We start from the raw sequence: 23,292 nt of genomic DNA on the forward strand, positions 1-23,292 counted from the left end.
TAGAAAATGGAAATCAAAATCTACACCAGCTTTATTATAAAAGAGATAAAAGAACTGGAAGACGGATCTTTAGAAAAGGGAAGGAGCAAATTACATAGAAGTAAATGGAAATTGTGGGAACACCACATGCATAATAATGTTTAAGAAGAGAAGGAGTGAGGTTTAAGGGAAGACAAGAATTCATTCATTTTTTTGTAATGTCGGACTGATGACAATTGCAAAGAAAATGTATGTGATGTATGTTATATTTATAAATATAAATGTTAAGATGGTTTGGTTTATTTTTGTTAATGTCTGTTTCCCTATGTCTTAAATGATAACTTAGTACAGGTGTTTAAAGATGGGGTCTTTAGAAAAGGGAAGGAGCAAACTAGACAGAAGTAAATGAAAATTTTGGGAGCAATACCTGCATAACAATAATGTTCAGGAGGATGATTAGTGAGGTTTAAGGGAAGGAAGCAATTCAGTTATTTTTTGTAATGCTGGACTGATGATAGTAGCAAAGATAATATATGTGATGTAAATTGTATTTAAATGAATGGCTTGTTTTCTTTTTTGTTACTGCATGTTTGCCTATGTCTTAAATGATAATTTAATAAAGGTGTTTAAAAAAAACAGATGTTCCACAGCACCAAAATGTCCTTTCCTTGTTTTATCAGGTAGAAAACAATATAATGTGCAAATAAAGCCTTGCATTTCTGAGTCCCTTATTTTCTTTGCCAATGGCTCACTCTCTCCCCACTCTCTATCTATATGGATTCACTTCTTAATTTCGAAATACCAAAATCCTGAGGTTCAGAATATCGAATTACGAACCTCGAGATCTTGGAATCTCGAAATTAGGGCCCCCCTCAAAAAAGCAGTCAACACATCACAAAACATGCAAGCCCCCCTGCACCCCCCACGCTACTTAAATATACCAACTCCGAGATCACACTACAGCAAGGAAAAGGGAAATCTCCAGTTCCACGCTGTATGCCAATCTCCGTTCAGGATTATGAAGTTTTAACATTTCAATCATATGAATTTCGAAGTTTTAATCTTTGAAAGTCTGTAGGGGACCTATATATAGCAAATAAAGGGGAAAGAGGCTTCTACTGCCTAGTTCTGTTCAGACACAACTTGTTAGAGAGGAACCCTCTCACTTTAATTTTTGCCTCTGATCCCTCATATATCCTCCTAATTAACCTTATTTATTGTATTAGAAAATGCAAATGCTTCCATTGCCGTACTCATAAAAAAAAAATGCTGTCTCTGCACCAAGACCTATCCAACAGCAGTGCTATTTTTGTACACTCTGCTTCACTCTGGATTACCATTGTTCTATTAATGTTGTACCTTATAATCATGGTTTAAATTTGAAGTCAGCCTATATGTAACTGGGTCGGATGGGTCTTTACCATCATCAGGTATTACAGCCACCACAGCTTTCTTTCAGGAAAAAAAATCTTCCACATATTTATCACTTTCTTTCCTCCTAGCTTCCAAACTTATACAGAAATACCACCGAATCCTGGAGACTTTCCTGCAGATTGATTGTGTATCATTTTTATCTCATCTCCTCCTATCTAAACTAACTGCTAATTGTTGAGCCTCATCTCTCTCTAACCTTGGCATATGCAAGTCTTCCATACACATTTCTATTTGTGTTCTTTCTTGATTTCCACATTTCTCCTTTTTATACAAATTTTCACAACATTTCTGAAATATCTGCAATACCTCTACAGTACAGCTGGTTATTTGTTCTTGTTATGGGTTCCCTAAGTTTGGCAACAACCCTTTTTACTTTCTGTTGCAATCCTTCTAAACTCATGCATATTATCAATATATTCTCTTATTTTCTCTTTAGCACTCTGCATTTGCTCCTCCTCTTGTTCTGTGAGATTCCTCTTATTCTGCAATACTTTAACCTTTGTCAGCCCATCTAAGTAATTTCTATTACTTTTTAACCATCTCTCTTTCTCTTTTATTTCAACCCTGTTTTTAAACTCCATTTTCATTTTATCTCAGTCGCTGCCTATAACTTCTGAAGATATTTCTATCTTCCCTAATAACTCGATAATTTTTACTACCCATTCTTTAAATCCCCTAGTTTTAACAGGTAGGTGGGAAAACACTAGTGTCTTAGTTTTACTTCATTACCCTGTATTTTTACCACAGTTTTTATTGTTGCATGATCAGAAATATTTATTGGATGTGTGTTGAAACGTTTAATTAAATGCACATGTTCCTGTGAACTATAATTTCTATCAAGTCTAGCCCAGTTATTGTACCTTGCGGAATATGTAATTTCTGTCTTAGTTCCTCACATTTTCTGTACCAAATATTTTCATAAATTTTCTCAGAAAACTACCCTCTTTTGTTATATTACCCTTTCTAGGTCCCCATAATACATAGATACTATTGCAAATCAAACTCCAGTCTCCACCAATACATAATCGCTGCTGAAAGCAGATTATGTCTCCCAAAATTTTCTTAAGCTCAATAATAGCAGTTTTTGGTGGAATATAAATACATACCATTGTAATCCTCCTCCCTTGGCAGCAGCCCCTTACTACCACAAATCTATCATTTTTGTCTTTTTCCCCCTCACCTATCACTATTGCAATCAGGTGCAAGCAGTGGCCAATGAAGGCTCTAAGGTCAACAGAAGTTGACTAGAGAGAAAGTACAACAGTTCAAGGAGTTACTCAGGGGCTCTAGCACCCCAAGAAGAGGAGAAAATAGGTGGAGTTGAAGAATGGCAGCACCTCAAATCAGCATGTGTGAAGACTACATGCAGCTGAGCCAGGTATTGAAATAAGGTACACAAGGAAAACTGGTGGTGAAATGCAAAGGTCCAGGAACTCATAAAAAAAAAAAGGAGTGCCGGAAAAAGTGGAAGATAGAAAAGACGGTTTACCTTTAGAAAGGCAATTCACACTTGGACGAACAGCAATTGTTGGAAAGGCTGTTTGCAAAGTTTGCAAATGTCGAATGAAAAAAAAAGGTTCGAATGTGCAATGAGCGATTGCACAGTGACATTCACTCACTGCACATTCAACATCGAGGGGCGGATTGCACTACAGTGGGGTTTGGAAAATTGTCCCTTTCCCCACTGCAGTGTGATCTTGGAGTTAGAATATTAAAGTGGGGGGTGCAGGGGGTCTTGCCCCCCTGCTTTACACTTCTTTTTTTTTTTCCGGTTGACATTAATGTTCAAAAAACAGCGACTCTGCTTTTCAATTTGCTGTTTTTCGAACATTAAGGACTATCGCCGTTTTTACTTTCATGGTTACGAGTTGCTCATATGAGCATTTGTACCACTGTGAATCGCCTTTCTAAAGGTAAACCAGAAAAGACAGACCAGGCTAGGAAAGAATACTGGTTGGCTAACAAAGAAGTTATGAAAGGAGTTGCAAAGACTAGGGCATCGGAAGCACTCTACCTGCTTCTGGAAAGCAACTCAGTAGGTGGCACAAAGAAACTGTATCAGATTGCAAGGAAAAGACAGAAAGATAAAGAAAATAGTCAGACACCCTTCATAAGGGATGCCAGCAAAAGCCTGCTTACCAGCCCACGGGACATCAAAGGCAGACGGAAGGCATACTTCCAGCAGCTTCTAAATGAAAAATACCGCACGGAAGTTGTACTGCACCAGACATAGCCTACAATGAGAGAAGAAGTGGAGCCAATCCTAGAAGAAGTAAGAATTACATTAAGGAAAATTAAGTCAGGGAAAGCAGCAGGTTCAGGTGAGGTATGATAAAGATGCTGGGTGAGATAGGGAAGAAACAGCACCTGAGGGTACTCATAGCAATGTGGAGAGAAAGGCACATCCCAGATGAGTGGAGAATAAGCATACTTGTGCTAGTGTACAAGAACAAAGGGGACATCCACAACTGTGGGCTGTACAGTGGTATCAAACTCCTGCCACACTGCATGAAAGTTCTGTAGAGGGTGACTGATGAATGGATACACAGAATAGTAGAAAGTAAGATGGGAAATGAGCAGTTTGGATTCAGATCAGGATGCAGCACAACTGACCTGATGTTTGCAGTGAGACAGATAGTTAATAAGAAGCTAGAAATGAGGAATGAGTCCAACTGGACATTCCTAGATTTAGAGAAAGCATATGAGAAGGTCCCAAGAAATATGATTTGGGCAGTAATGTGGTGGTTTGAAGTCCAAGAAACATAGGTAGAATTAGTGCTGGCTATATACAAGGATCCAATGACTCAAGTACGAACAATGTTCGGTCTCACAGAGGTTTACCAGTGGGATAAGGTGTACATCAGGGTTCAGCTCTGAGCCCAGTACTATTCATACTGGTGATGGACTACATTAGCAAAAAGGTCTGAGGGCACAGATTAAGAAAGTTGCTGTTTACAGATGATGTGGCATTAGAGGAAGACTCTGAGCAAGAACTTCAGCAAAGCATAGGTTAATGGAATGCAAAACTGAAGGCACGTGGGATCAAACTAAGTACGGATAAATAGTGGTAATGGCAGTAAATTGGGGAAATCAGAAGAAACTGAGAACTGAGATAGATGAGAAGACAGTGGAACAGGTTAACAGCTTCAAGTATCTGGGAGGGGTAGTTGAGCCAAACGGAAGTCTAAAATTAAGAGGTCAAAGCCAGAATCAGAGGTTGCAGCCAACTGGTATAGAGTGTCATGTGTGTATGACACAGGAATTCCAAAAAAGGTGTACAAAACAGTGGTGAGACCAGTACTACTGTATGGCACAGGAACCTGGACAGAAATGGCAGAGTAGATGAGGAAGCTAGAGGTGACAGAAATAAAGTGCCAAGGATGGGTGGTAGGATGCACACTGCGGGACAGACAAAGAAATGAGCACATAAGAGCAGAGCCAAAATAGCTCCAATTGCAGAAAAGATCGAAGAGAACATATTATGGTGGTTCAGGCACATATGCAGAAAATCATTCACAATATTATCCTCACCTGAAAGACATTTAGAAAAGGTGGCAGGAAAACACAGAATAACTATATAAAACAGACCATAACATCACTGACACAAATACATTCATTGATATAGAGCAAGACATTCAAAGAAGTTAAACGGGCCTTAGTAGGGCTGCAGAAAGTGATTCAATTCCAACTGAATTATTTACAATAGTGCAAAGTACACTGTTACAATGCTGCTTGGAATTTGCCATCAAATATGTAAAACACAAAAGTGTCCATTGGATTGAACAATGTCAAATTATACTCCAGTACCAAAAAAGCATGATACTAAACAATGCTCAAATTATCAGGCAGTTGCACTCTTTGACATGCTAGCAAGGTAATTCTTAAGGTCCTGCAAGCTAGACTACATCTATACATATACAGAGGGAGAGATACATATAGATTTAAACATATGGATCGAGAATTGACAACTGTATACGCTGGTCTTAGAATGGGCACAGGCACCAGAGATCCAGTTGCCAACACACACTGAACAGAGAAAGCAATGAAGTTTCAAAAATATTTCTTCTCTTTTATTAACTATTGTAAAGCTTTGGACTGTATGGGCCACAACACACTGTGGGAGAAATAGTCCACAACACACTGTGGGATAAAAGTACAGTTGTGTACCTACCATAAATGTAGATGTTCGAGTGTATTCACTGTTGCAGTCATTACACTTGGGTTATCCTGCTGGCAGGCTACCCGCAGTCAGCCTGAATTCCAAAGTCTAGGTCCGGTGTTGGTTGCTGTCACCTCTTCCCTGACATCAGTGCGCCAGGGGTATAAAAGATGCAGCCGACGCCATTTTCTTCAGTTTTTCTTGCCCCAGATGTCAGGTGCCCCCAAAGTGGTAGGCTGAAAATTATGCCAAAAAGTATGCATGCACAAAAATAAACATTTCCTTCATCTACAAGCAAATACACCACATAGGTTGTTTAGGATAGAGAAGTACAGATAAGTCCCAGCAAAGAAGAAAGGGGGATGGTGAGTGGGTAACCTGGACTGCAACAGTGAATACACTCGAACATCTACATTTATGGTAGGTACACAACTGTACTATGTTCATCGTGTTTCACTGTTGCAGTCATTACACTTGGGTTGAATCCCAAAGCTGAGGTAGGGTGGCTGGGTCTAAATAGGATTAGGAGAGGCTATAAGGCCCTGTAGAACTGCAGTGGTAAAGCTTGCTCTGGATTTAGAATAGAGAGGTAAGTGGTACTGCTTGGTGAAAGTGTGCACTGAACTCCAAGTTGCAGCCTCTAAAATGTCTTTGGTTGGTACTCCTCTGAGGAAGGCTGCTGAAGTAGCTGCTGCTCTGGTAGAGTGTGGCCTAATGCCCTTTGGCACTGATTTGCCATGTACTGGATAGCAGAGATGAATGCAGTGGCCTATCCATTTTGAAATAGTCTGCTTTGAGATAGTCTTTCCTTGTGATCCTGCAGCATATGCTACTAAGAGTTTCTCAGTCTTTCTGAAAGCTTTAGTTCTGTCCAAGTAGAAGCATAGCTGTCTGTGTATGTCCAAAGAATGCAAGAGTCTCTCACCCTTATTCTGTGGGTTTGGATAAAAGGTAGGCAAATGAATGGTTTGGTTAAGGGCCACACTGGACATTACCTTAGGCATAAATGTGGGGTTCGTCCTCAGAGAAACCCTGTCTGGATGGAAAATGATAAAAGGTTCCACAGCCATGAGTGCCTGTAACTCTGAGACTCGTCTTTTGCTAGGAGCAGAGCTGTTTTCCAAGATAAGAACTTTATTTCAGCTGTACTGGCTGGCTCAAAAGGTGGCAGTGTGAGTTTTTCCAAGACATAATTGAGGTCCCATGCAGGTATTGGTGCTCTCCTTGGAGGTCTTATGTTTTTAGCCCCTCTAAGGTACTGTCTTAGCAGCGGATGTGAAAAAATTGGTGGTTCCGTATTGTAATGAGCTGAAATGGCAGAGGCATGGATTTTGATTGATGGAAAAGATAGGGCCTTGTCCAGCATCTCAGTTAGATATTGTAAAATCTGAGGAATACTTGGTACAATCGTGTCAATTCCTTGTGCCTGGTTCCAAGTACAGAATCTTTTCCATTTTTCAGAATAAGATTTCCTGGTACTGGGCCTCCTGGCCTCCAAAATAACATCCATCACTGCTTTAGAGAGAGGTGTGTTGTGAATGGCTACATTATCTGCCATGCTGCCAGATTTAGGGTTCTGAGCTGGCTGTGCAGGATCTGATTGTTTTGTTGGGTCAGTAAATGAGGAATTAGAGGCAATGTGCAGGCTGGGCCTCGAGACAAGCTCTTTAGGACTGGGTACCAGTGATGGCAGGGCCAGTCTGGTGCAATTAGAATCATTTTTGGCTTCTCTTGTCTGACCTTTAGGATTACTTTGGGGAGGAGAGGCAGAGGAGGAAAGGCATATACTGGTAGTGATTTCCAGCTGAATGATAGAGCGTCCACTTCCCATGCTTGTTTGTGATACGTCCTTGTGCAGAATCTCTGTAGTTGGCAGTTGCAAGGGGAGGCAAATAGATCTATGTCTGGGCATCCCCATTTCTTTATTATCATGCTGAGGACTTGTGGATCCAGTTTCCACTCATGGGGATCCGTGAGGTTTCTGCTTAGTTCATCTGCCAGAGTATTTTTCTTTCCTGGCAGGAATTGTGCTTGCAGGTGTACTTGATAAGTCAGTGCTGTGTCCCACAAGGTCATGGCTTGTCTGCAGAGGAGGTAGGAATGAATGCCTCCTTGTTTGTTTATGTACCACATGACTGTAGTGTTGTCCATCCTTATCAGTAGTTGTCCTGGATGGAGTAGATCCTTGAAAGCTGTCATGGCATTTTGAACAGCCAGCATTTCTTTTTGATTGATATGAAGGTGACTTTGGCTTGTGGGCCATGTGCCCTGAATACATTTTCCTGCCATATGGGCCCCCCCCCCCCAGGCATAATCCGAAGCATCTGTTGTTATTGATTGCCTGGCTGTGGGTAGGGTGAATGGCTGTCCCTTGTTGTGGTGACAGACCTGTGCCCACCATCGAAACTCCTGTTGCAGGCAAGGAATGAGGGTAATTAATGTTTCCAGGCTGTGACAATGTTGAGTCCAAACACTTTTTAGATACTATTATAGTTTCCTCATATGCAGTCTGGCATATGGAATTAGCAGAATGCAGGATGCCATGAAGTCCAAAGCCTGCAGAATTTTTCTTGCAGATAACTGGGTCTTTGTTGCCAACATCTTGAAGTAAGAAGTCAGTTGCCTTTGTTTGTCTGGTGTGAGATAAGCCATCTGGGCAGTTGTATTTAAGCTTGCACCCAGGAATATTATCTCTTGAGAGGGTACTAGTTTTGATTCCATTTCGTTTACTGTGTACCCTAGGCAAATAAGTAATCTTTTTATGCCAGATGCCTTAGTAGAATGTCCTTGTTCTCTGCTTGAATAAGGCAGTCGTCCAAGTAAGGATATATTTGTATTCCTCTTTGTCTGCAAAATGCAATTACTGGTGCCAGGCATTTTGTGAAAACTCTGGGCGCAGTAGATAAGCCAAAGGGCAGTGCAGAGAATTGGTAGTGCATTGAGCCAGCTAGGAATCTGAGGTATCTTTTGCAAGAGTCTGATTGAAATATGCAGGTATGTCTCTTTTAGGTCCAAGGTTACAAGCCAAGCCTTCTTGCCCAGCATGGGCAGAAGCTGATGCAGAGTCAACATTTTGAATTTTGGAACGTCCAGGAATGTATTTAGAGTAGACAGGTCCAATATTGGTCTCCAGGCTTTGTCTTTTCTGGGTACCAAGAAAAGTCTTGAGTAAAATCCTTGCTGTGGTACTTGCTGAATGGCCCTCACGTCCATGAGGGATGAAATTTGGTTTTGTGCCTCTGCCCATTGATTGTGTGGCAGGTTTGGCATACCTTTTGGCCTTGGCAGGGTGTGAAAGTGGAACCTGTAGCCCTGGGACACTATATTCAGGACCCTTTTGTCCTGGGTGAACATGTGCCAAGTTTGAGAAAAAAGTGCTAGTTTCCCCCCCAAGGGGGCTGCCAAAAGAAGTGCTTGGAGCTGGCAGAGGAAAGTCATTGGGACTGTTTCCTGTATGGTTATGTTTTGTCTTCTCCGCTTTTGGAGGTAGAAGCGTCCCACTGTTTAGGCCTGTATGAGCCCTGGGGCTGGGATCTGCCTCTGGGGCGTCTGTATCTGCCTCTTTGTGGTCTGTCTGACACTGGAAAGGACCAATTCTTTGTAGGCCAGTTCCTGCTAAATCTGGGTGGCTGTACCTGTAAGAAATCCTTTACTGTTTGCATAGATTTTGCTTTGTCCTCCATTTTCTTCAACACCTCCTCTGCTTTAACACCAAATAAAGTATCATGCTGTAATGGAGCATCTAATAACTTTGCTTTAACATGATCAGGCAGATTCTGTTCCTTTAACCAAGCATGCCTCCTAATAACAGAACCCGTAACTGCAGCCCTGCAAGAGGCCTCCAGAGAATCAAAACCACATTGCAATGTATGCTTTCCCACTTGTTCAGTTGCATGCAATAAATCCTGCATTTCCTTATATTCTGCACAATCAGAATTTGATAACATTTTCTGTTTTAGCATTGACAGTAAGTATTGCTGATATTTAAGCATATGAAATTGACAATTTAAAGCCCTCACAGCCAAAGTAGCAGAAGTGTAAACCTTTTTTCCCCATCTGTCTAGTGCCCTTGAATCTCTGTCAGAGGGGATAGGGTTTTTTGCAGTAGAAGCCTTGACCCCTTTGGGACCCTGAGAAATAGTTTCTGGGTCAGCAGCAGGGTTTTTATAAAGAAATTTATGTGAATCTGGAACCCTGTAGTATCTGTCTGGTTTAACAGGGGCAGAAGGTAAAGGGTCAAGAGAACGTCCGGAGTCAGATAATACATCATCTACAATGTCTAACACAGGAGGACTAGCCAAAGGCCTGTGCTGAGGTAGTAAAAGGAAATCTCTAAGTCTTTTCTTAGATTCTGAATAGTCCTGGCTCTCCCAGTGGAAGTGTTCCCTCATGGTATGTAGGGTTTCCCCAAAAGAATAATCCTCAGGCAGTGAGGCTGAAGGGATAGATTCTTCAGCATCTGAATCCTCATAAGGAGGAAGAGAGTATTCCTGTTCAGAAGAGGAGTCAGAGGAAATGGAAACCTGATCTGAAGATTCATATTCTGTCTCTTGCCTAGGCCCTCTTGTCAGGAGGGGGATGGGAACCCCTGATTAAAGTAATTAGGTCTTCGGCCATTTTGAGCATCTGCTTTTTAGGCATGGTAGTTTGTCCAGGAAAATGCTGTACTTGTTTCTTTGTCTTTAGAACTGCTTTAGTCTTTGCTTTGGAAACTGTAGTAGGCTTTACATATAACTGTGTAGGTCTGAAAACACCCGCAGAAGCCGATGCCTGCTCAGCGGCTCCGGACCCATCTGAGGGAATAGTTTCCGAGTGTCCAATACCTTGAGTATCCAGAGGCCTAGCTGGCTCCACGTGGGAGTCGTCAGTGGCCTGTGGCTCTGAGGTAGTGGGTGCCAGGGGCTGCAAAAGCGCCTCACTGAGAACCGGCGAACCGGTGACAGGTTTAGCAGAAGCCTCATCGTCGGTTTTGGACCTCGGATGCCTATCCTTTTCTTTTTCCTTGCACTTTTTATAAACTCCGGTCATCGGCCATTCCGATGGCATTACATAATTGAATCTTCGGCCAAAGTAATAAAAGGCAAAATCAAACCGACTCTTAATAGTGCGTTGGTTAAACCTAGCACAAAACCGACAGCTAGCAACGTTATGATCAGGGCCTAGGCAAGGAATACAGTAAGAATGAAAATCCTTATGAGGTATTTGCTTCCCACAAGAAATACAATTGTTAACTTTTTCTGACATCGGACTGGAGCAAGAACAAAGTTTCCCCAGAGGGGTACTTAGCTTTATTGAAGACTTAGGATCTGAAATTCGATTTTGAAAACCTTAGGAGTCGGCCGACCGGCACTTGCAAACTGCTTTTGCTTCGGGCACTGCGCAGCAAGAAAGACTGAAGAAAATGGTGTCGGCTGCATCTTTTATACCTCTGGCACACTGACGTCAGGGAAAAGGTGACAGCAACCGACGCCGGACCTAGACTTTGGAATTCAGGCCGACTGCAGTTAGCCTGCCAGCAGGATAACCCAAGTGTAATGACTGCAACAGTGAAACACGATGAACATCAGGGATATCAAGGAAATCTATCAGCTTTGAGAAGAATCAGTATGCAGAATGAGAAGCAAATGTTAGACCTGAATATGGAATAAGTGACTGGTTCAATACTGGGAAAGGAGTGTAACAAGTCATATATTATCACCATACTTATTTAATTTATATGCTGACTATATCAAGGAAGGAAAATGCTGGGCTAGATGATACCAGATGTAACACAAGAAATATAAACAGCATTTGGATATGCAGATTATACCAGTCTGATGGATGAAAGTGAGAAAGAGTTGAAGAGCCTGTCACCGAAGGTAACAGTAGATGGAGCTAGCTAGCTTGCTGCTCAGTACAAAATTAAATACATACATATGTACATAAATAAAGCAACCTTTCCCTATCAATTATTTGCAAAAATTTGAGAAGTGGAATCTGTGATAAATTTTACTTTCTTGGGTAGCAAGATCTTTGCAGCTAGTAACTGCAGCCATGAAATTAAAATATGTTAACTTCTTGTAAGGAAAACTACAGCAAATATGGATAAGAAAAGATATCACATTTTCAACAAAGGTCTGTATAGTCAAAGCTATGGCTTTTCCAACAATAACATGGCTGTGATAGTTGGACTGTAAGTAAGTCTGTGCACCAAAAACTGATGTTTTTGAACTTTTTAGAATGATGTGAACTGCAAGATAAAATCAATCAATATTCAAAGAAATCATTCACTGGATAATCTGATACTAAAACGAAAACTAGAATACTTTGGACATGTAATGCAAAGACAGGATTCACTAAAAACACACTGATGACGGAAAACATCAAAGGAAAAATAAAGGGCAGCAGAGCTAAAATGCACAGACAGCATTGCTGAAGCAATAAATATACACGGAAAAATCTAAAGAAGCAGTTGCTGACTGACAGGCTTAACGTGCAAAAGTCAAGCTCATGTATGGTCTGACATGACAACAGCAGCTGTGAGGTACAGTAGGTCATAGGTTAAGGACTATGCTTGTTACTGGTTAGCTTCCTATCCACCACCTTACTCTGACAATGATTATACTCAAATATTTATACTAATGTTCATTCAGTTTGGTTAAAGTTACATTCCTGTAACTATCTTTTTCTTTAATATTCCTTTGCTTAGCACGGGTTGTTATGAAGTTTATTAGCATTGTTTACTTATACTGTCTTTTGTCTTTACCTTTCATCATAGCAAAAACAACTACCTTAGCTCTTGCTGCTGTACGAATGCTTACAATCTGAGAATTCAGAATGCTGGAGAAGCAGTGCAAGTCCAAAGGGTAAGACTGATTGCTTTTGTTTTGGACAGTGGGGGCTGCAGCATTGCAAGAATTATCAAGATAACAGAGAAGTAACAGACCTCATTAGTAACTGTCTGTTAACAACATTGTCTACTGCCTGCTACAGGCAAGAAGCTGTTTCTGGTACAAGTCTGTACACATCAGGTAATCTTCAAGAGATATCAAACCACTTTTCCCAAAAGGATTTTTTTCACGCAGTTTGCTATACTCAGAGTGGTTTTTGACTCCAGACTTATCAAAACTACAGAAAAACAGGCAAACAGGCTCTTCTAAATGGAAAGATCATGGCACCGGGAACCACTGACTGATGCACTGCGTCATTTATTGAATGCTGAAGAATAACCTCATTTATGGCAAGTTTGAGGATGGTAATAGTACCTGGAAGGTAAAACTGGTACGAAAAGTAATAGCTATGAAGATGACATGAATTCAACAATCTACTTCAGTGTTCCCCGAGATGAATTAAGTATTTTTTTTACCATGGACAAATTCAAAAGAAGACCAGCTTAGTTTGCAAGGATTAATGTCACAGTTTGAAGAATTTATAACTCACTAATCTAAATTCTGAAATGAGCTTGAATAAATATAAGCGGAGACTATAGCTGCTGGTGCCTAAAACAATAGGTAATATTTTTTAAACTTGCAAATAAATTACCTTGACTCTGTGGCACAGATGGCTGTAGCTCTGACTGTGACCCAGATGACCCTTGTTAGATTAGTGGCTTGGGGGATGGAAGAACTGTGGAGGGGAATTGGGGGGGGCAGCAAGCTGCAAGGCTTTTGTGAGTGCTTCAGCCCAGGGGACACATTTGATGGCTCCTGGCCTATGAGATATGTCACTCCAGGTCAAATATCATGCCTGAAGCAACCCACAGATTGTGGGACAAGTGAGCATTACTACCCAAGCCAGTGACAGTAGTCCTTGGAGGGAGAAGGTGTGGGAGCATGCGTGCTCCAGTAAAAAGGTAAAGGTAGACCCCAGTGGTGAAGGACGTGCTCACATAACACCAGGGAGAGGAGTTAGGGACACACAATACAACCTGTACGAGAGATGTGCCTTTGCTAGCTGTCACCCGATCAGGGGTTGAATGGGCTCTAGCCACTCTTGCCCCACAGAGAATGAGTGGTCACTGAAGCTCCAGTCCCAGTAGAGAATGGTCAGTTAGGGTAGTGAAAAACAACCACAAAGTGATCCACAAATCGAATAGGGATAAGCGTAATTATAACATCTTTCACGGCATCAGAAGGTGGCAATACCTCTTATGAAGAGGAGGGGGACTTAAATCATGAATTTCCTGCATTGCCAGTAGCACAACATCCAAATAGGTTTCAAAAGACTTTTCGTTGTGAAACCACCAACTCCCGAGGAGGCCAACAGGGGAGAAAACGCCAACGAGAAGTTCAGGGACCAGTTCTGAAAGAACAATATCCACAAGGGGGTTATAAAAGAGGTAAACGGTGACCATTCTTCTTTTCCCTCTGTGCAAAATTATGTTATCAATTTATCTGGACATTCTTTTACTGATATTGAACTTTCAGTTCTTAATCGTGGACTTAAATTTATTCCGACAGTTATTTCACGTTTACATGATATGAAATATGATGTTTTTATGTTCTGTAGAAAACTCCATCTAAAAAGTTTTTTTTATAACATGAATGATAATATGAACGCAGTTTCATCTAATGATCGTCTTGATTTATCTGCAGACAGTTTTCATACATGTAATTCGGATAATATATATAATGCATATTACAAGTTGGATACTGAATGTATTAGATATAATAGTCATTTTATGCCACCAGCTTTAAATAATGATGTTGTACATTTTTCCAGCTTGTTGAATTTTTCTATTGAATATGCATATACTAAGTTCATGAAGTGTAAATCTGATGTTCATTATAATTTATCTCAGAAAGAATGGAAAGCTTTACAGTCACTAAGTAAAATGAGGGAAACTGTATTTAAACCATCAGATAAAGGAAATAAGCTTGTTGTTATGCACTATTCACAGTATCTTAAAATGTGTGAAGACCATCTAAATGACAATAATGTCTATGAAAAGACAGAACTTACTGTATACAATGACTCAGTTTTTGAATATACTGAATTATTAAAGAAGGGTGAAAGGCTAGGCTATTTTTCAGTAACGGACATCAAGAAGAAATTTAGTATAGAAGGTTGTGGAATGACCTTATTCTACTGCCTTCCAAAGATACATAAAAATTTAACACAACCCCCTGGGAGACCAATTGTCTCAGGGTGTAATTATTTTTTACATAATATAGGTCTTTTTTTACATAGTTTTTTGTTACCCATAGTTAAAACCTTGCCTTCCTATATTTGTGATATTTTTGACTTTGTAGACAAAATCAAGAATGTGAGGTGGAATGATCGTATGTACTGGGTGACTCGATGTCAAGAGCCTCTATACGAACATCAGACATGAGTTCGGTATGGAGGCTGTCAAATTCTTTTTGGGTGATTACCCAGTTACTGAATATATTATAGAACTTATTCATTTTTGCTTAACACATAATTTTTTTGAATTTAATAACAGTTTATACAGACAAAAACAAGGAACAGCCATGGGGGCAGCTTTTGCCCCCATGTATGCAAATTTGGCCATGGGGCTCTTCGAATCTGAGTATTTGTACAAAAATTATTTTTTTCGTAAGCATGTCATTAGGTACTATAGGTTTATAGACGATTTAATTTTTCTGATACAGGATGGTGAGGCATTAATTAGTTGAGAATTTCATTTCAGAATTACATAGAAATAGATTTTCATTAGAATTTGATGGTTTTAGAATGGGTACAACTATTTCCTTTTTGGATATTGTATTGAATATTAAAGATGGTAATAGTTTGGAAACATCAGTTAACAGAAAATTCGATGAAGGCACACAATATGTGTATGGTGATAGCTGTCATCCTCCTCATACACTAGAGGCTTTGCCCTTTGGTGAAATACTGAGAATTTCCAGATTATGCAATAATGAGTGTGCCTTTAAGAGAGAACTGGATATAACTGTGGGGATGTTTAAGCAGAGGGGGTATAGTAATGAATTGATTGAAAGAAGTTATAAAAAGTTCTTTGACAATAGCTGCAGGAAGATAAGAAATAATAGACATAGAATATGCACTACTGCGTCCAGTTCTGAAATTAATAGGCAATGTGACATTTTGTATTTTGTCACTACTTATGGATGTTTTAGTGCTGAAATTGTGAGGTTGGTTAAATATTATTGGGAATATTTTGTTTCCCTTAGTAATGTGTCTTTGTGGTTAGATAGGAGGTTAGGGTTTTCTTATAAAAGAGGTAAGAATATTAAAAATTTTTTGGTGAAAAGTAAATTCTTTTTGCCTTCTATAAGTCTAGAACGGAGTAAACTTTCTAGTGGAACTTTTAAGTGTGGCAAATGCAAGGCATGTAATTTTATAGTTAGAAGTTTTTCTTATATAAATAATGTTGTTTTTAATACATGTAATTTTTTTACTTGTAATTCTGAAGGTGTTATTTATGCACTTAAAAGCCCGTGTAATAAATTTTATATTGGTGAAACTAAAAGGGCATTTAAAGTTAGACTAATGGAACATGCCAGAGATATTACCAACAAAGAAGGAAGTTCTGTGGCTATGCATTTTAAAAAATTCCATGACGGTAAAAATGAGGGGCTTCAAGGCACAGTCTTGGAAAAAATAAATGTCTTGTTTTGATGCTCTTAATATTAAACAACATTTGTTATCTAAAGAAGCCACTTATATTTTAAAGTTTGGTACTTTGTACCCTCAGGGTTTAAATGAAGACTTGAACTGGAGGGTACTAATTTAATTTTATTTTTGATTGTTGTTAATTAATTAATTAATTAATTAATTAATTAATTAATTTATTCAATTAGTGACTGAGAGTATATATATGGTTCATGTTTTTTAAGTTCTTTACTCCTTGAAGGCTACGGCTGAGACGTCAGAGAAATAAAGCGTATTTTCCTCAGATTTGTGGATCACTTTGTGGTTTTTTACTTCATTCCTTTTGGTGCTTGTCGTTGCATTCAGTTTGGGTAGTGGCTTGATGGTTGCCAAGCATGGGGGGGAAACACACAGAAAATAATCCAAATAAAATTGAGATGAGGAACTATGCGCATAGGGCAAATATGTCTACAGGAAATAATGCAATCAGAAATTAATAGATAAATTCATGCACCCTAAGTATAGGGAATGGAATTTTATTGTATTTCCTATAATGTATACTCAGGGTATGCTTTTGTCATCTACTTCTGAAGGAACTCATTTAGCTATAGATAATGATCTAAAGTACTGGTATCAGTTGATATCTTATAATAAAGTTAAAAGTCTAGATTTCTTAAAACAAGAATTTGATCTAAGAGAAACTTGCTGGTTAGAGGTTCAGACCTTTAGACAACATCTCATTAATAAAATAGATTTAATGTCTATAACTGTTAAAGAATCTATTCCAACACTGATTGATTACTTGATATTAAATTTGCAACATAAAGTTTCTGATAAAGGTAAACTTTCATACATACATAAAGTTATCAGACAAGAAACTTTTTACAGTGTAGATTCATACTGGAATTATTTCACTTCTATTAATGGGGACCCACCAAATCAACAAGATAAACAATATATATTGGAATCTGCTTATAGAACTACGTCTTCCATTGTCTGGAGACTTTATACATGGAAATTTTACATAGATCTTTTATACACCTTTGATGATGAATAAAATAAATAATAAAGATAATCTATGTAAGAGATGTAATGTAGAAATTAATGCTGACTGGGCTCATATGTTTTATGACTGTATAAAATTAAAAGAATACTGGAAGTCAATTAATGAATTTTTGCAGGCTCTTTTACAGATAATTTCATTATTTCTAAATCTCTTATATTATTCAACACACCTGTACCTCAAAGTGTTAAAAGGTTAAGCTTCCCTTGTTATGGTCTATTCTAGCAGTGGCTAGGAAAATAATAACTAGAAATTGGATTTCAGATACACCTCCTTCGTTCAATGAATTTAAAAATGTTATGAATATAGTGTGCCATATGGAAATAAACACAATTAGGACTAGAACAAATAGAAAAACATCTTATTTTATTGTATGGGATAATTTACAAAATTTGTTAAAAAATTTTAATTTCAATAGCATGGTATTTTAGTTTAATTAATTGATCTGATTGTAGTGGATGTCTTTGTAAATACTTTAGTTGTTTTGTTGAATATTATAATAATACCTATTTTTAATTACTTGTATAAAATTGTTATGATATTTCTCTTATATGTTAAAACAATAAACCTGTTTTGAAAAAAAAAAAAAAAAAAAGAAATTAATGGATAACAGCAAGCAGACATCATACAAGTTTCAAACAAAATGTTGCATCAGAATAAACACGAGACTAAATGGCACATACTTCTTTTTCTTTTTGTCTAAGCATATCCTCTTCAAACTGCTTTTGCATTTTTTCTCTTTCTTGAGCCAAGCGGCGTTCCTCTGCTTGCTCTTCTTGCCTTCTCTTTGCCTCTTCCAGCCCTTTTAACATCTGTCGTTCCTTCACCTGCTCTGCTATAGCTTTCTGATTAGATTATAGGAATAAACATATGAGAATGCAATACAGAAATTTACATAAACTTTCACAATTTTACTGCTAGTTCCAATATGCAAACACGCTTAAATTTGTTGACTGAGATCATGCACTGATTACAAAAAGCTGATTTCAGCACCTGCTCACATGCAAAGTACAGAGCAAAACATAACTGAATCAAAACACACACCAACTCCAATAATCATTCCAAATACCTGGAAATAAAAGACACGCTCAAATACTTAACACAGATATGAAGGAGTCTATGTACTTCTGAGATGTTTAATTTCAAGCAAAGTTTATAAATTAAAAGTATAAATGGGACATTAAGCTAAAAATAAAACTGTGCAAAAGAAATGCCTAAGCAACTAAGCACTGTAAAAATTCAGAGACAAAAAAGGAAAAATTCAAACATTTAAAGGAGTATATAATCAAACTGGGGTTAAAATTACTTTTAGCCTGGGCCAGACAGAGTGATCCACACATGAATGAGAGACACTCAGTCAAATTAATGCATTTAATTTAAATAATGAAGACAAGATTTAAAGTTATGGTACACTGATGAAAACGATCAAGCTTTAATTTAAACATTTCTCTTATCAATTTCAGTCAGTTTCAAAAGAGGAACATTTATTCTGATGAATTAACACCACTACTGAAATCTTCTGAAACAAATTTTTATTTGTTTACTCCTCTCATAGGGCAACAAACTAGCAGCGTTTAAAACGAGTACAGCACTAAACAGGTTCCTACCAGAACTATTTTCAAATGACACCGTGATTTACTAGAAGGCAATTCCTTGTCAGAAATCATATTCTTTAATTTCACAGCCTTCTGAAATGTTTAAACACCAACTCATTGCAAATTAGCTTAGGAAGTAATCACTTACTCAAAAAAACAAAAATAGTCCCAACTCAGTTTCACATTCAAGTATAGAAAGTCTGAAAAGTTTTGCGTGAAAAAAAATGGGCCCCAAACAGTGCAATTCTGACTGAGTTAAAGTCTAGAAAGCAGATTAGTGCTGCCATTAATAATAGATACCCCAAGAGTAAGTTACATCTCTATTATAACATTATGTTAGCCACGGTATGCTCTACCCTCAGGTCTCACAGACAAACTTCAATGAGCATTTAAGATTATGCCATACTCAAGGCTTGTGATCATGTCACTCGTGAGGCATTATTCATCAAATAATGTAAACACAAGCACTAGTAATCAACTCTATAGTAAGAAAACAGAGTAAATTAAATAATGCAATACTACACTTAAAATGCTTTACCACACTACTGGAAATCCTTAAACTTCAAAAAAAAATCTGTTCTGTCAATTGGAATGAAACATTTTGTTTTCCTTCAAATACTTCACTAATTTCTGAAAAAAATCACACCTGTACTGCCAGATTCCTTGAAGTATTAGCTAAGAAACTGAAGTATTTTAGCAGGAATCTTTAAACTAGATTTCCCTGTAGCACTTTTCATATTCCAGCCATGGAAAAATGCGGAGCTATTATTGCCATTTAAATAAAAACAATCACCAAACTAAATAAAGACTACGGAGACAAGAACAATGAAAGATCATCAAACACTTTCACAAAGAAAATTACTCACTGTTTTTAATAACCACTTTTACTACAGAAACAAAATCTAATTGGATCCATAACTTTAAAGGTTGTTAGAAACAAGCAACTATTGACTACATCTTTTAAGAATAATCTTGCATTTTCATTAAAACTGTAGTGATCAAAATGGATAGTCACAGACAGACATTTAATGGCTCTAAACAATTACTAGTAAAAAAATAAAATAAAAAAGAACGTCTACATTACTGACCACATAATCTTTCAAATCGTATGCTCCAGTTATTGACATTTAAACATCCACAAGAGCTCAGCAACTGGTATCCCAAACCAACACCTTACTCCCTACCTCAAATTAAGCTACACATCTTACACTGTTAAAATTGGAGTAGGCATCAGAAATAGTCACTCTTGAGGTGCATAACTGACCTTAAGGAAGAAATATCTAACTACATGGGATGGATGCCATGGGATTCATCAGAAACCACTTAGGGTCAGCTATAACAGAGATATAAAAAGTAGTAACAGAAAATTAGAAGTTATGTACCTACCATAACGTTCCATGTTAGTTGTCTTCTCTCGCCTTCTTTCTTGCTGGATGGGTTCGGAGCCGATCCTCGGCTCTGACTTGGCACTTGCTAAGCTCGAGGGTCACTTTTACCAGCTCGAGGCAGCCCTATATCCCATGATGCAAGGCGGTGATTACCCAGATCTCATTTGGTATCTAGAGGAAAAACTGCCCAAAATCTTCTCAGAAAGAAGAGGAACAACTAACCTGAAAAGGCTGTAAAGGGGACCTAGGTAACTAGGGTCCAGATCTAACTGGTGTCCAAGGAAGACATTCTTCCAGAGAAGAAGGAAGTTCAAGGTCTGTCCAGGCTAGGGGGACAGGAGGGAGGAACCAAGAAAGAAGGCGAGAGAAGACAACTAACATGGAACGTTATGGTAGGTACATAACTTCTAAATGTTAAGTTGTCAATCTCGCCTTCATTCTTGCTGGATGGGACCGCGTCCCTAGCACCTCTATCCTGGGTGGCTCAATGGAACAGACTCTTGAGAACTGTGGAACCAAAACTTGCCCTGTCCCTGGAGGCCAAATCCAATTTGTAATGAGAAACAAAGGTATGAGGAGTGGCCCAAGTGGCTGCTGCACAAATAGGGTAGTCTAGCCTGAAAAGCCATAGATGTGGCTAGACCTCTGGTAGAATGTGCTTTAGGTTTTGAAATCAGTTGTTTTCCCCTAAGCTGATAAATGTGCGAAATAGTGGAAGACAGACATCTGGATAAGGTCACTTTTGAAACTGGGAGACCTATCTTGTTTTCAGCATAAGAAAGAAAAAGTTGATCAGACTTCCTAAAATGTTTTGTTCTGTCCAAGTAATATCTGAGCTGGCGATGAACATCTAGACAATGCAATTTTTGTTCCGCTCTGTCAGAATGATTGGGGAAAAATACTGGAAGATCAATAGATTGGTTTAAATTTGTTTTAGAAGCAACCTTGGGCAAAAAGGATGGATTGGTTCTCAAGGATACTCTATCCTTGTGGAATACCAAGTAAGGGGGACGAACACAGAGAGCATGTAGTTCAGACACTCTCCTAGCCGAGGTAATAGCAACTAGAAAGAGTGTCTTCCAAGAGAGAAATTTTAATGAGCATGTAGCAGCCAGTTCGAAAGGGGGGAGTATCAAGGATGCCAGCACTAAATTTAGGTCCCACTGCGGTAGAGGATCCCTAACAGGGGGTTTAAGTAGGAATACCCCTCTGAGAAAGGCTTTACACAGTTTGTGAGACATAATGTTCTGTTCTGCAAATCCGACATGGAAATTCGAGATTGCTGCCAACTGGACTTTAACTGTGGAGGAGGAAGAACCGGAGTGAAAAATTTCAGCTAGAAAGTCCAAGACTGACTGAATAGGGGCAGTAAAAGGGTCTATGTTCTTAGACTTTGCCCAAAAGGAGAAACGTTGCCATTTGCTAGAATAAATCCTTCTGGTAGAGGACTTTAAAGAAGCTACTATGATATCTCTAACAGGGTTATAGATCATAGGAAGCCTGGCTAAGGAAGGAAGTGGAGCAACCAAGCGGTGAGGTTGAGGGAATGAAGGGCCCGGTGCAGTTGACCCGACTGGTGGGTTAGAAGATCTGGAACTGGGTCCAGATGCCAAGGCTGCACCAAGAGATGGCGATGAAGGAACGGGAACCAAATTTGTCGAGGCCAGTAAGGGGCAATGAGAATCAGCTTGGCTCTCAAGACGGTAGCTTTCTGGAGTACTTGAGGTATTAACGGAAAAGGGGGAAAAGCATAAAGAAGTCCCCGAGGCCAATCCTGGGTTAGAGCGTCTCTGGGGGGAATGGCCCGGAAGTGGAAAGAGAGAGAAGAAGTCTGGGCATTTGCTGTTTTGGGGTGTAGCAAAAAGGTCGCAGCATGGGCGGCCCCACTTCTGAAAAATCTCTTCCACTATAGATTGTTTGAGAGACCACTCGTGAGGCATGAGAATAGCTCTGCTCAATCTGTCCGCTAGGATGTTGGTTTTCCCGGGGATATGCGTTGCTATCAGAAACCGATGAGAGGAGATCGCCCATTGCCGCAGTCTGAGAGCTTCTCGACACAAAGGATAGGACTTGGTCCCGCCCTGTTTGTTGATGGACCATACCACAGACATGTTGTCCGTGTGAACTGCAATTGTCCCTAAGGGAAGAAAGTCGTTGAGGGCTTGCAACGTTAAAAGCACTGCTCTCATCTCTAGGACATTTATGTGCAGGTGATATTCGAAGGGTTACCATGTGCCATGGACCATCCTGCCCTGATAATGCCCCCCCCACCCGATCAGGGAGGCATCCGAAGTGACCGTGGCTACCGGAGCCGAGGGGACAAATGGTCTGCCCTGATGGACTAGGGGGGAAGAAATCCACCAGGATAGATGGCTCTTGCAGGTCTTTGTCACTAGAATCTTGTGACACATGGGTAACTGCTGGAAGGACCATTGGGTAAACAACATCCACTGCAGGAGACGCATGTAAAAACGTGCCAGAGGAAGAAGTGTGATGGCAGCTGCCATAAGGCCTAACACTTTGAGGACCAACCTGGCTTGTACCTTTTTGCTGAATAGGATCATTCGAACATGGTTTTGGATATCCAGGATTCTTTGGTTTGTTAGGTTTGCTGACATCCGAGTAGTGTCTAGATCTGCGCCTATAAAGGTAATAGATTGGCAAGGTGATAAGGAAGACTTTTCGAAGTTGACTGAAATCCCTAACTGGCTGCAGAGACGTAGAGTGTAATCCCTGGCCTGGAGAAGTTGATGCCTGGTGGTGGCTGAGAGGAGCCAGTCGTCTAGGTACGGAAACACCTGGAATCCCTGACGTCTCAGGTGAGCCGTGACCACTGCCATGCATTTGGTGAACACTCTGGGGGCTGTAGTGAGACCAAAGGGCAGGGCTCTGAACTGAAAATGACTGGTCCCCAGCCGAAAGCGGAGAAACCTTCTGGAGCATCTGTGGATTTTTGTGTGATAGTACGCATCTTGAAGGTCTATAGAGCACATCCAGTTGTTTCTGCCCAGAAAGGGCAAAATCGATTGAAGTGTGACCATCCGAAATCTTGCCTTTTTGACAGACTTGTTCAGCCTGCTGAGGTCTAATATCGGTCTCCAGTCTCCTGTCTTTTTG

General features: G+C 39.5%; 1 protein-coding gene across 2 annotated transcripts in view; it reads right to left on the reverse strand.

The window, feature by feature from the left end:
- Positions 1 to 23,292, reverse strand: part of CCDC66 (coiled-coil domain containing 66) — a 1,871,188-nt gene that overhangs the window by 773,831 nt on the left and 1,074,065 nt on the right. For both annotated transcript variants that reach the window (XM_044078704.1, XM_044078703.1), the window contains exon 12: positions 17,876 to 18,037. In XM_044078704.1, coding sequence (XP_043934639.1) covers positions 17,876 to 18,037 — 162 coding nt within the window. The remainder of the gene's footprint in view (positions 1 to 17,875; positions 18,038 to 23,292) is intronic.

This window comes from Protopterus annectens, chromosome 7.part1, assembly GCF_019279795.1.
Source record: "Protopterus annectens isolate FY-2018-M chromosome 7.part1, PAN1.0, whole genome shotgun sequence".
In the NCBI taxonomy this organism is placed as follows: domain Eukaryota; kingdom Metazoa; phylum Chordata; order Ceratodontiformes; family Protopteridae; genus Protopterus; species Protopterus annectens.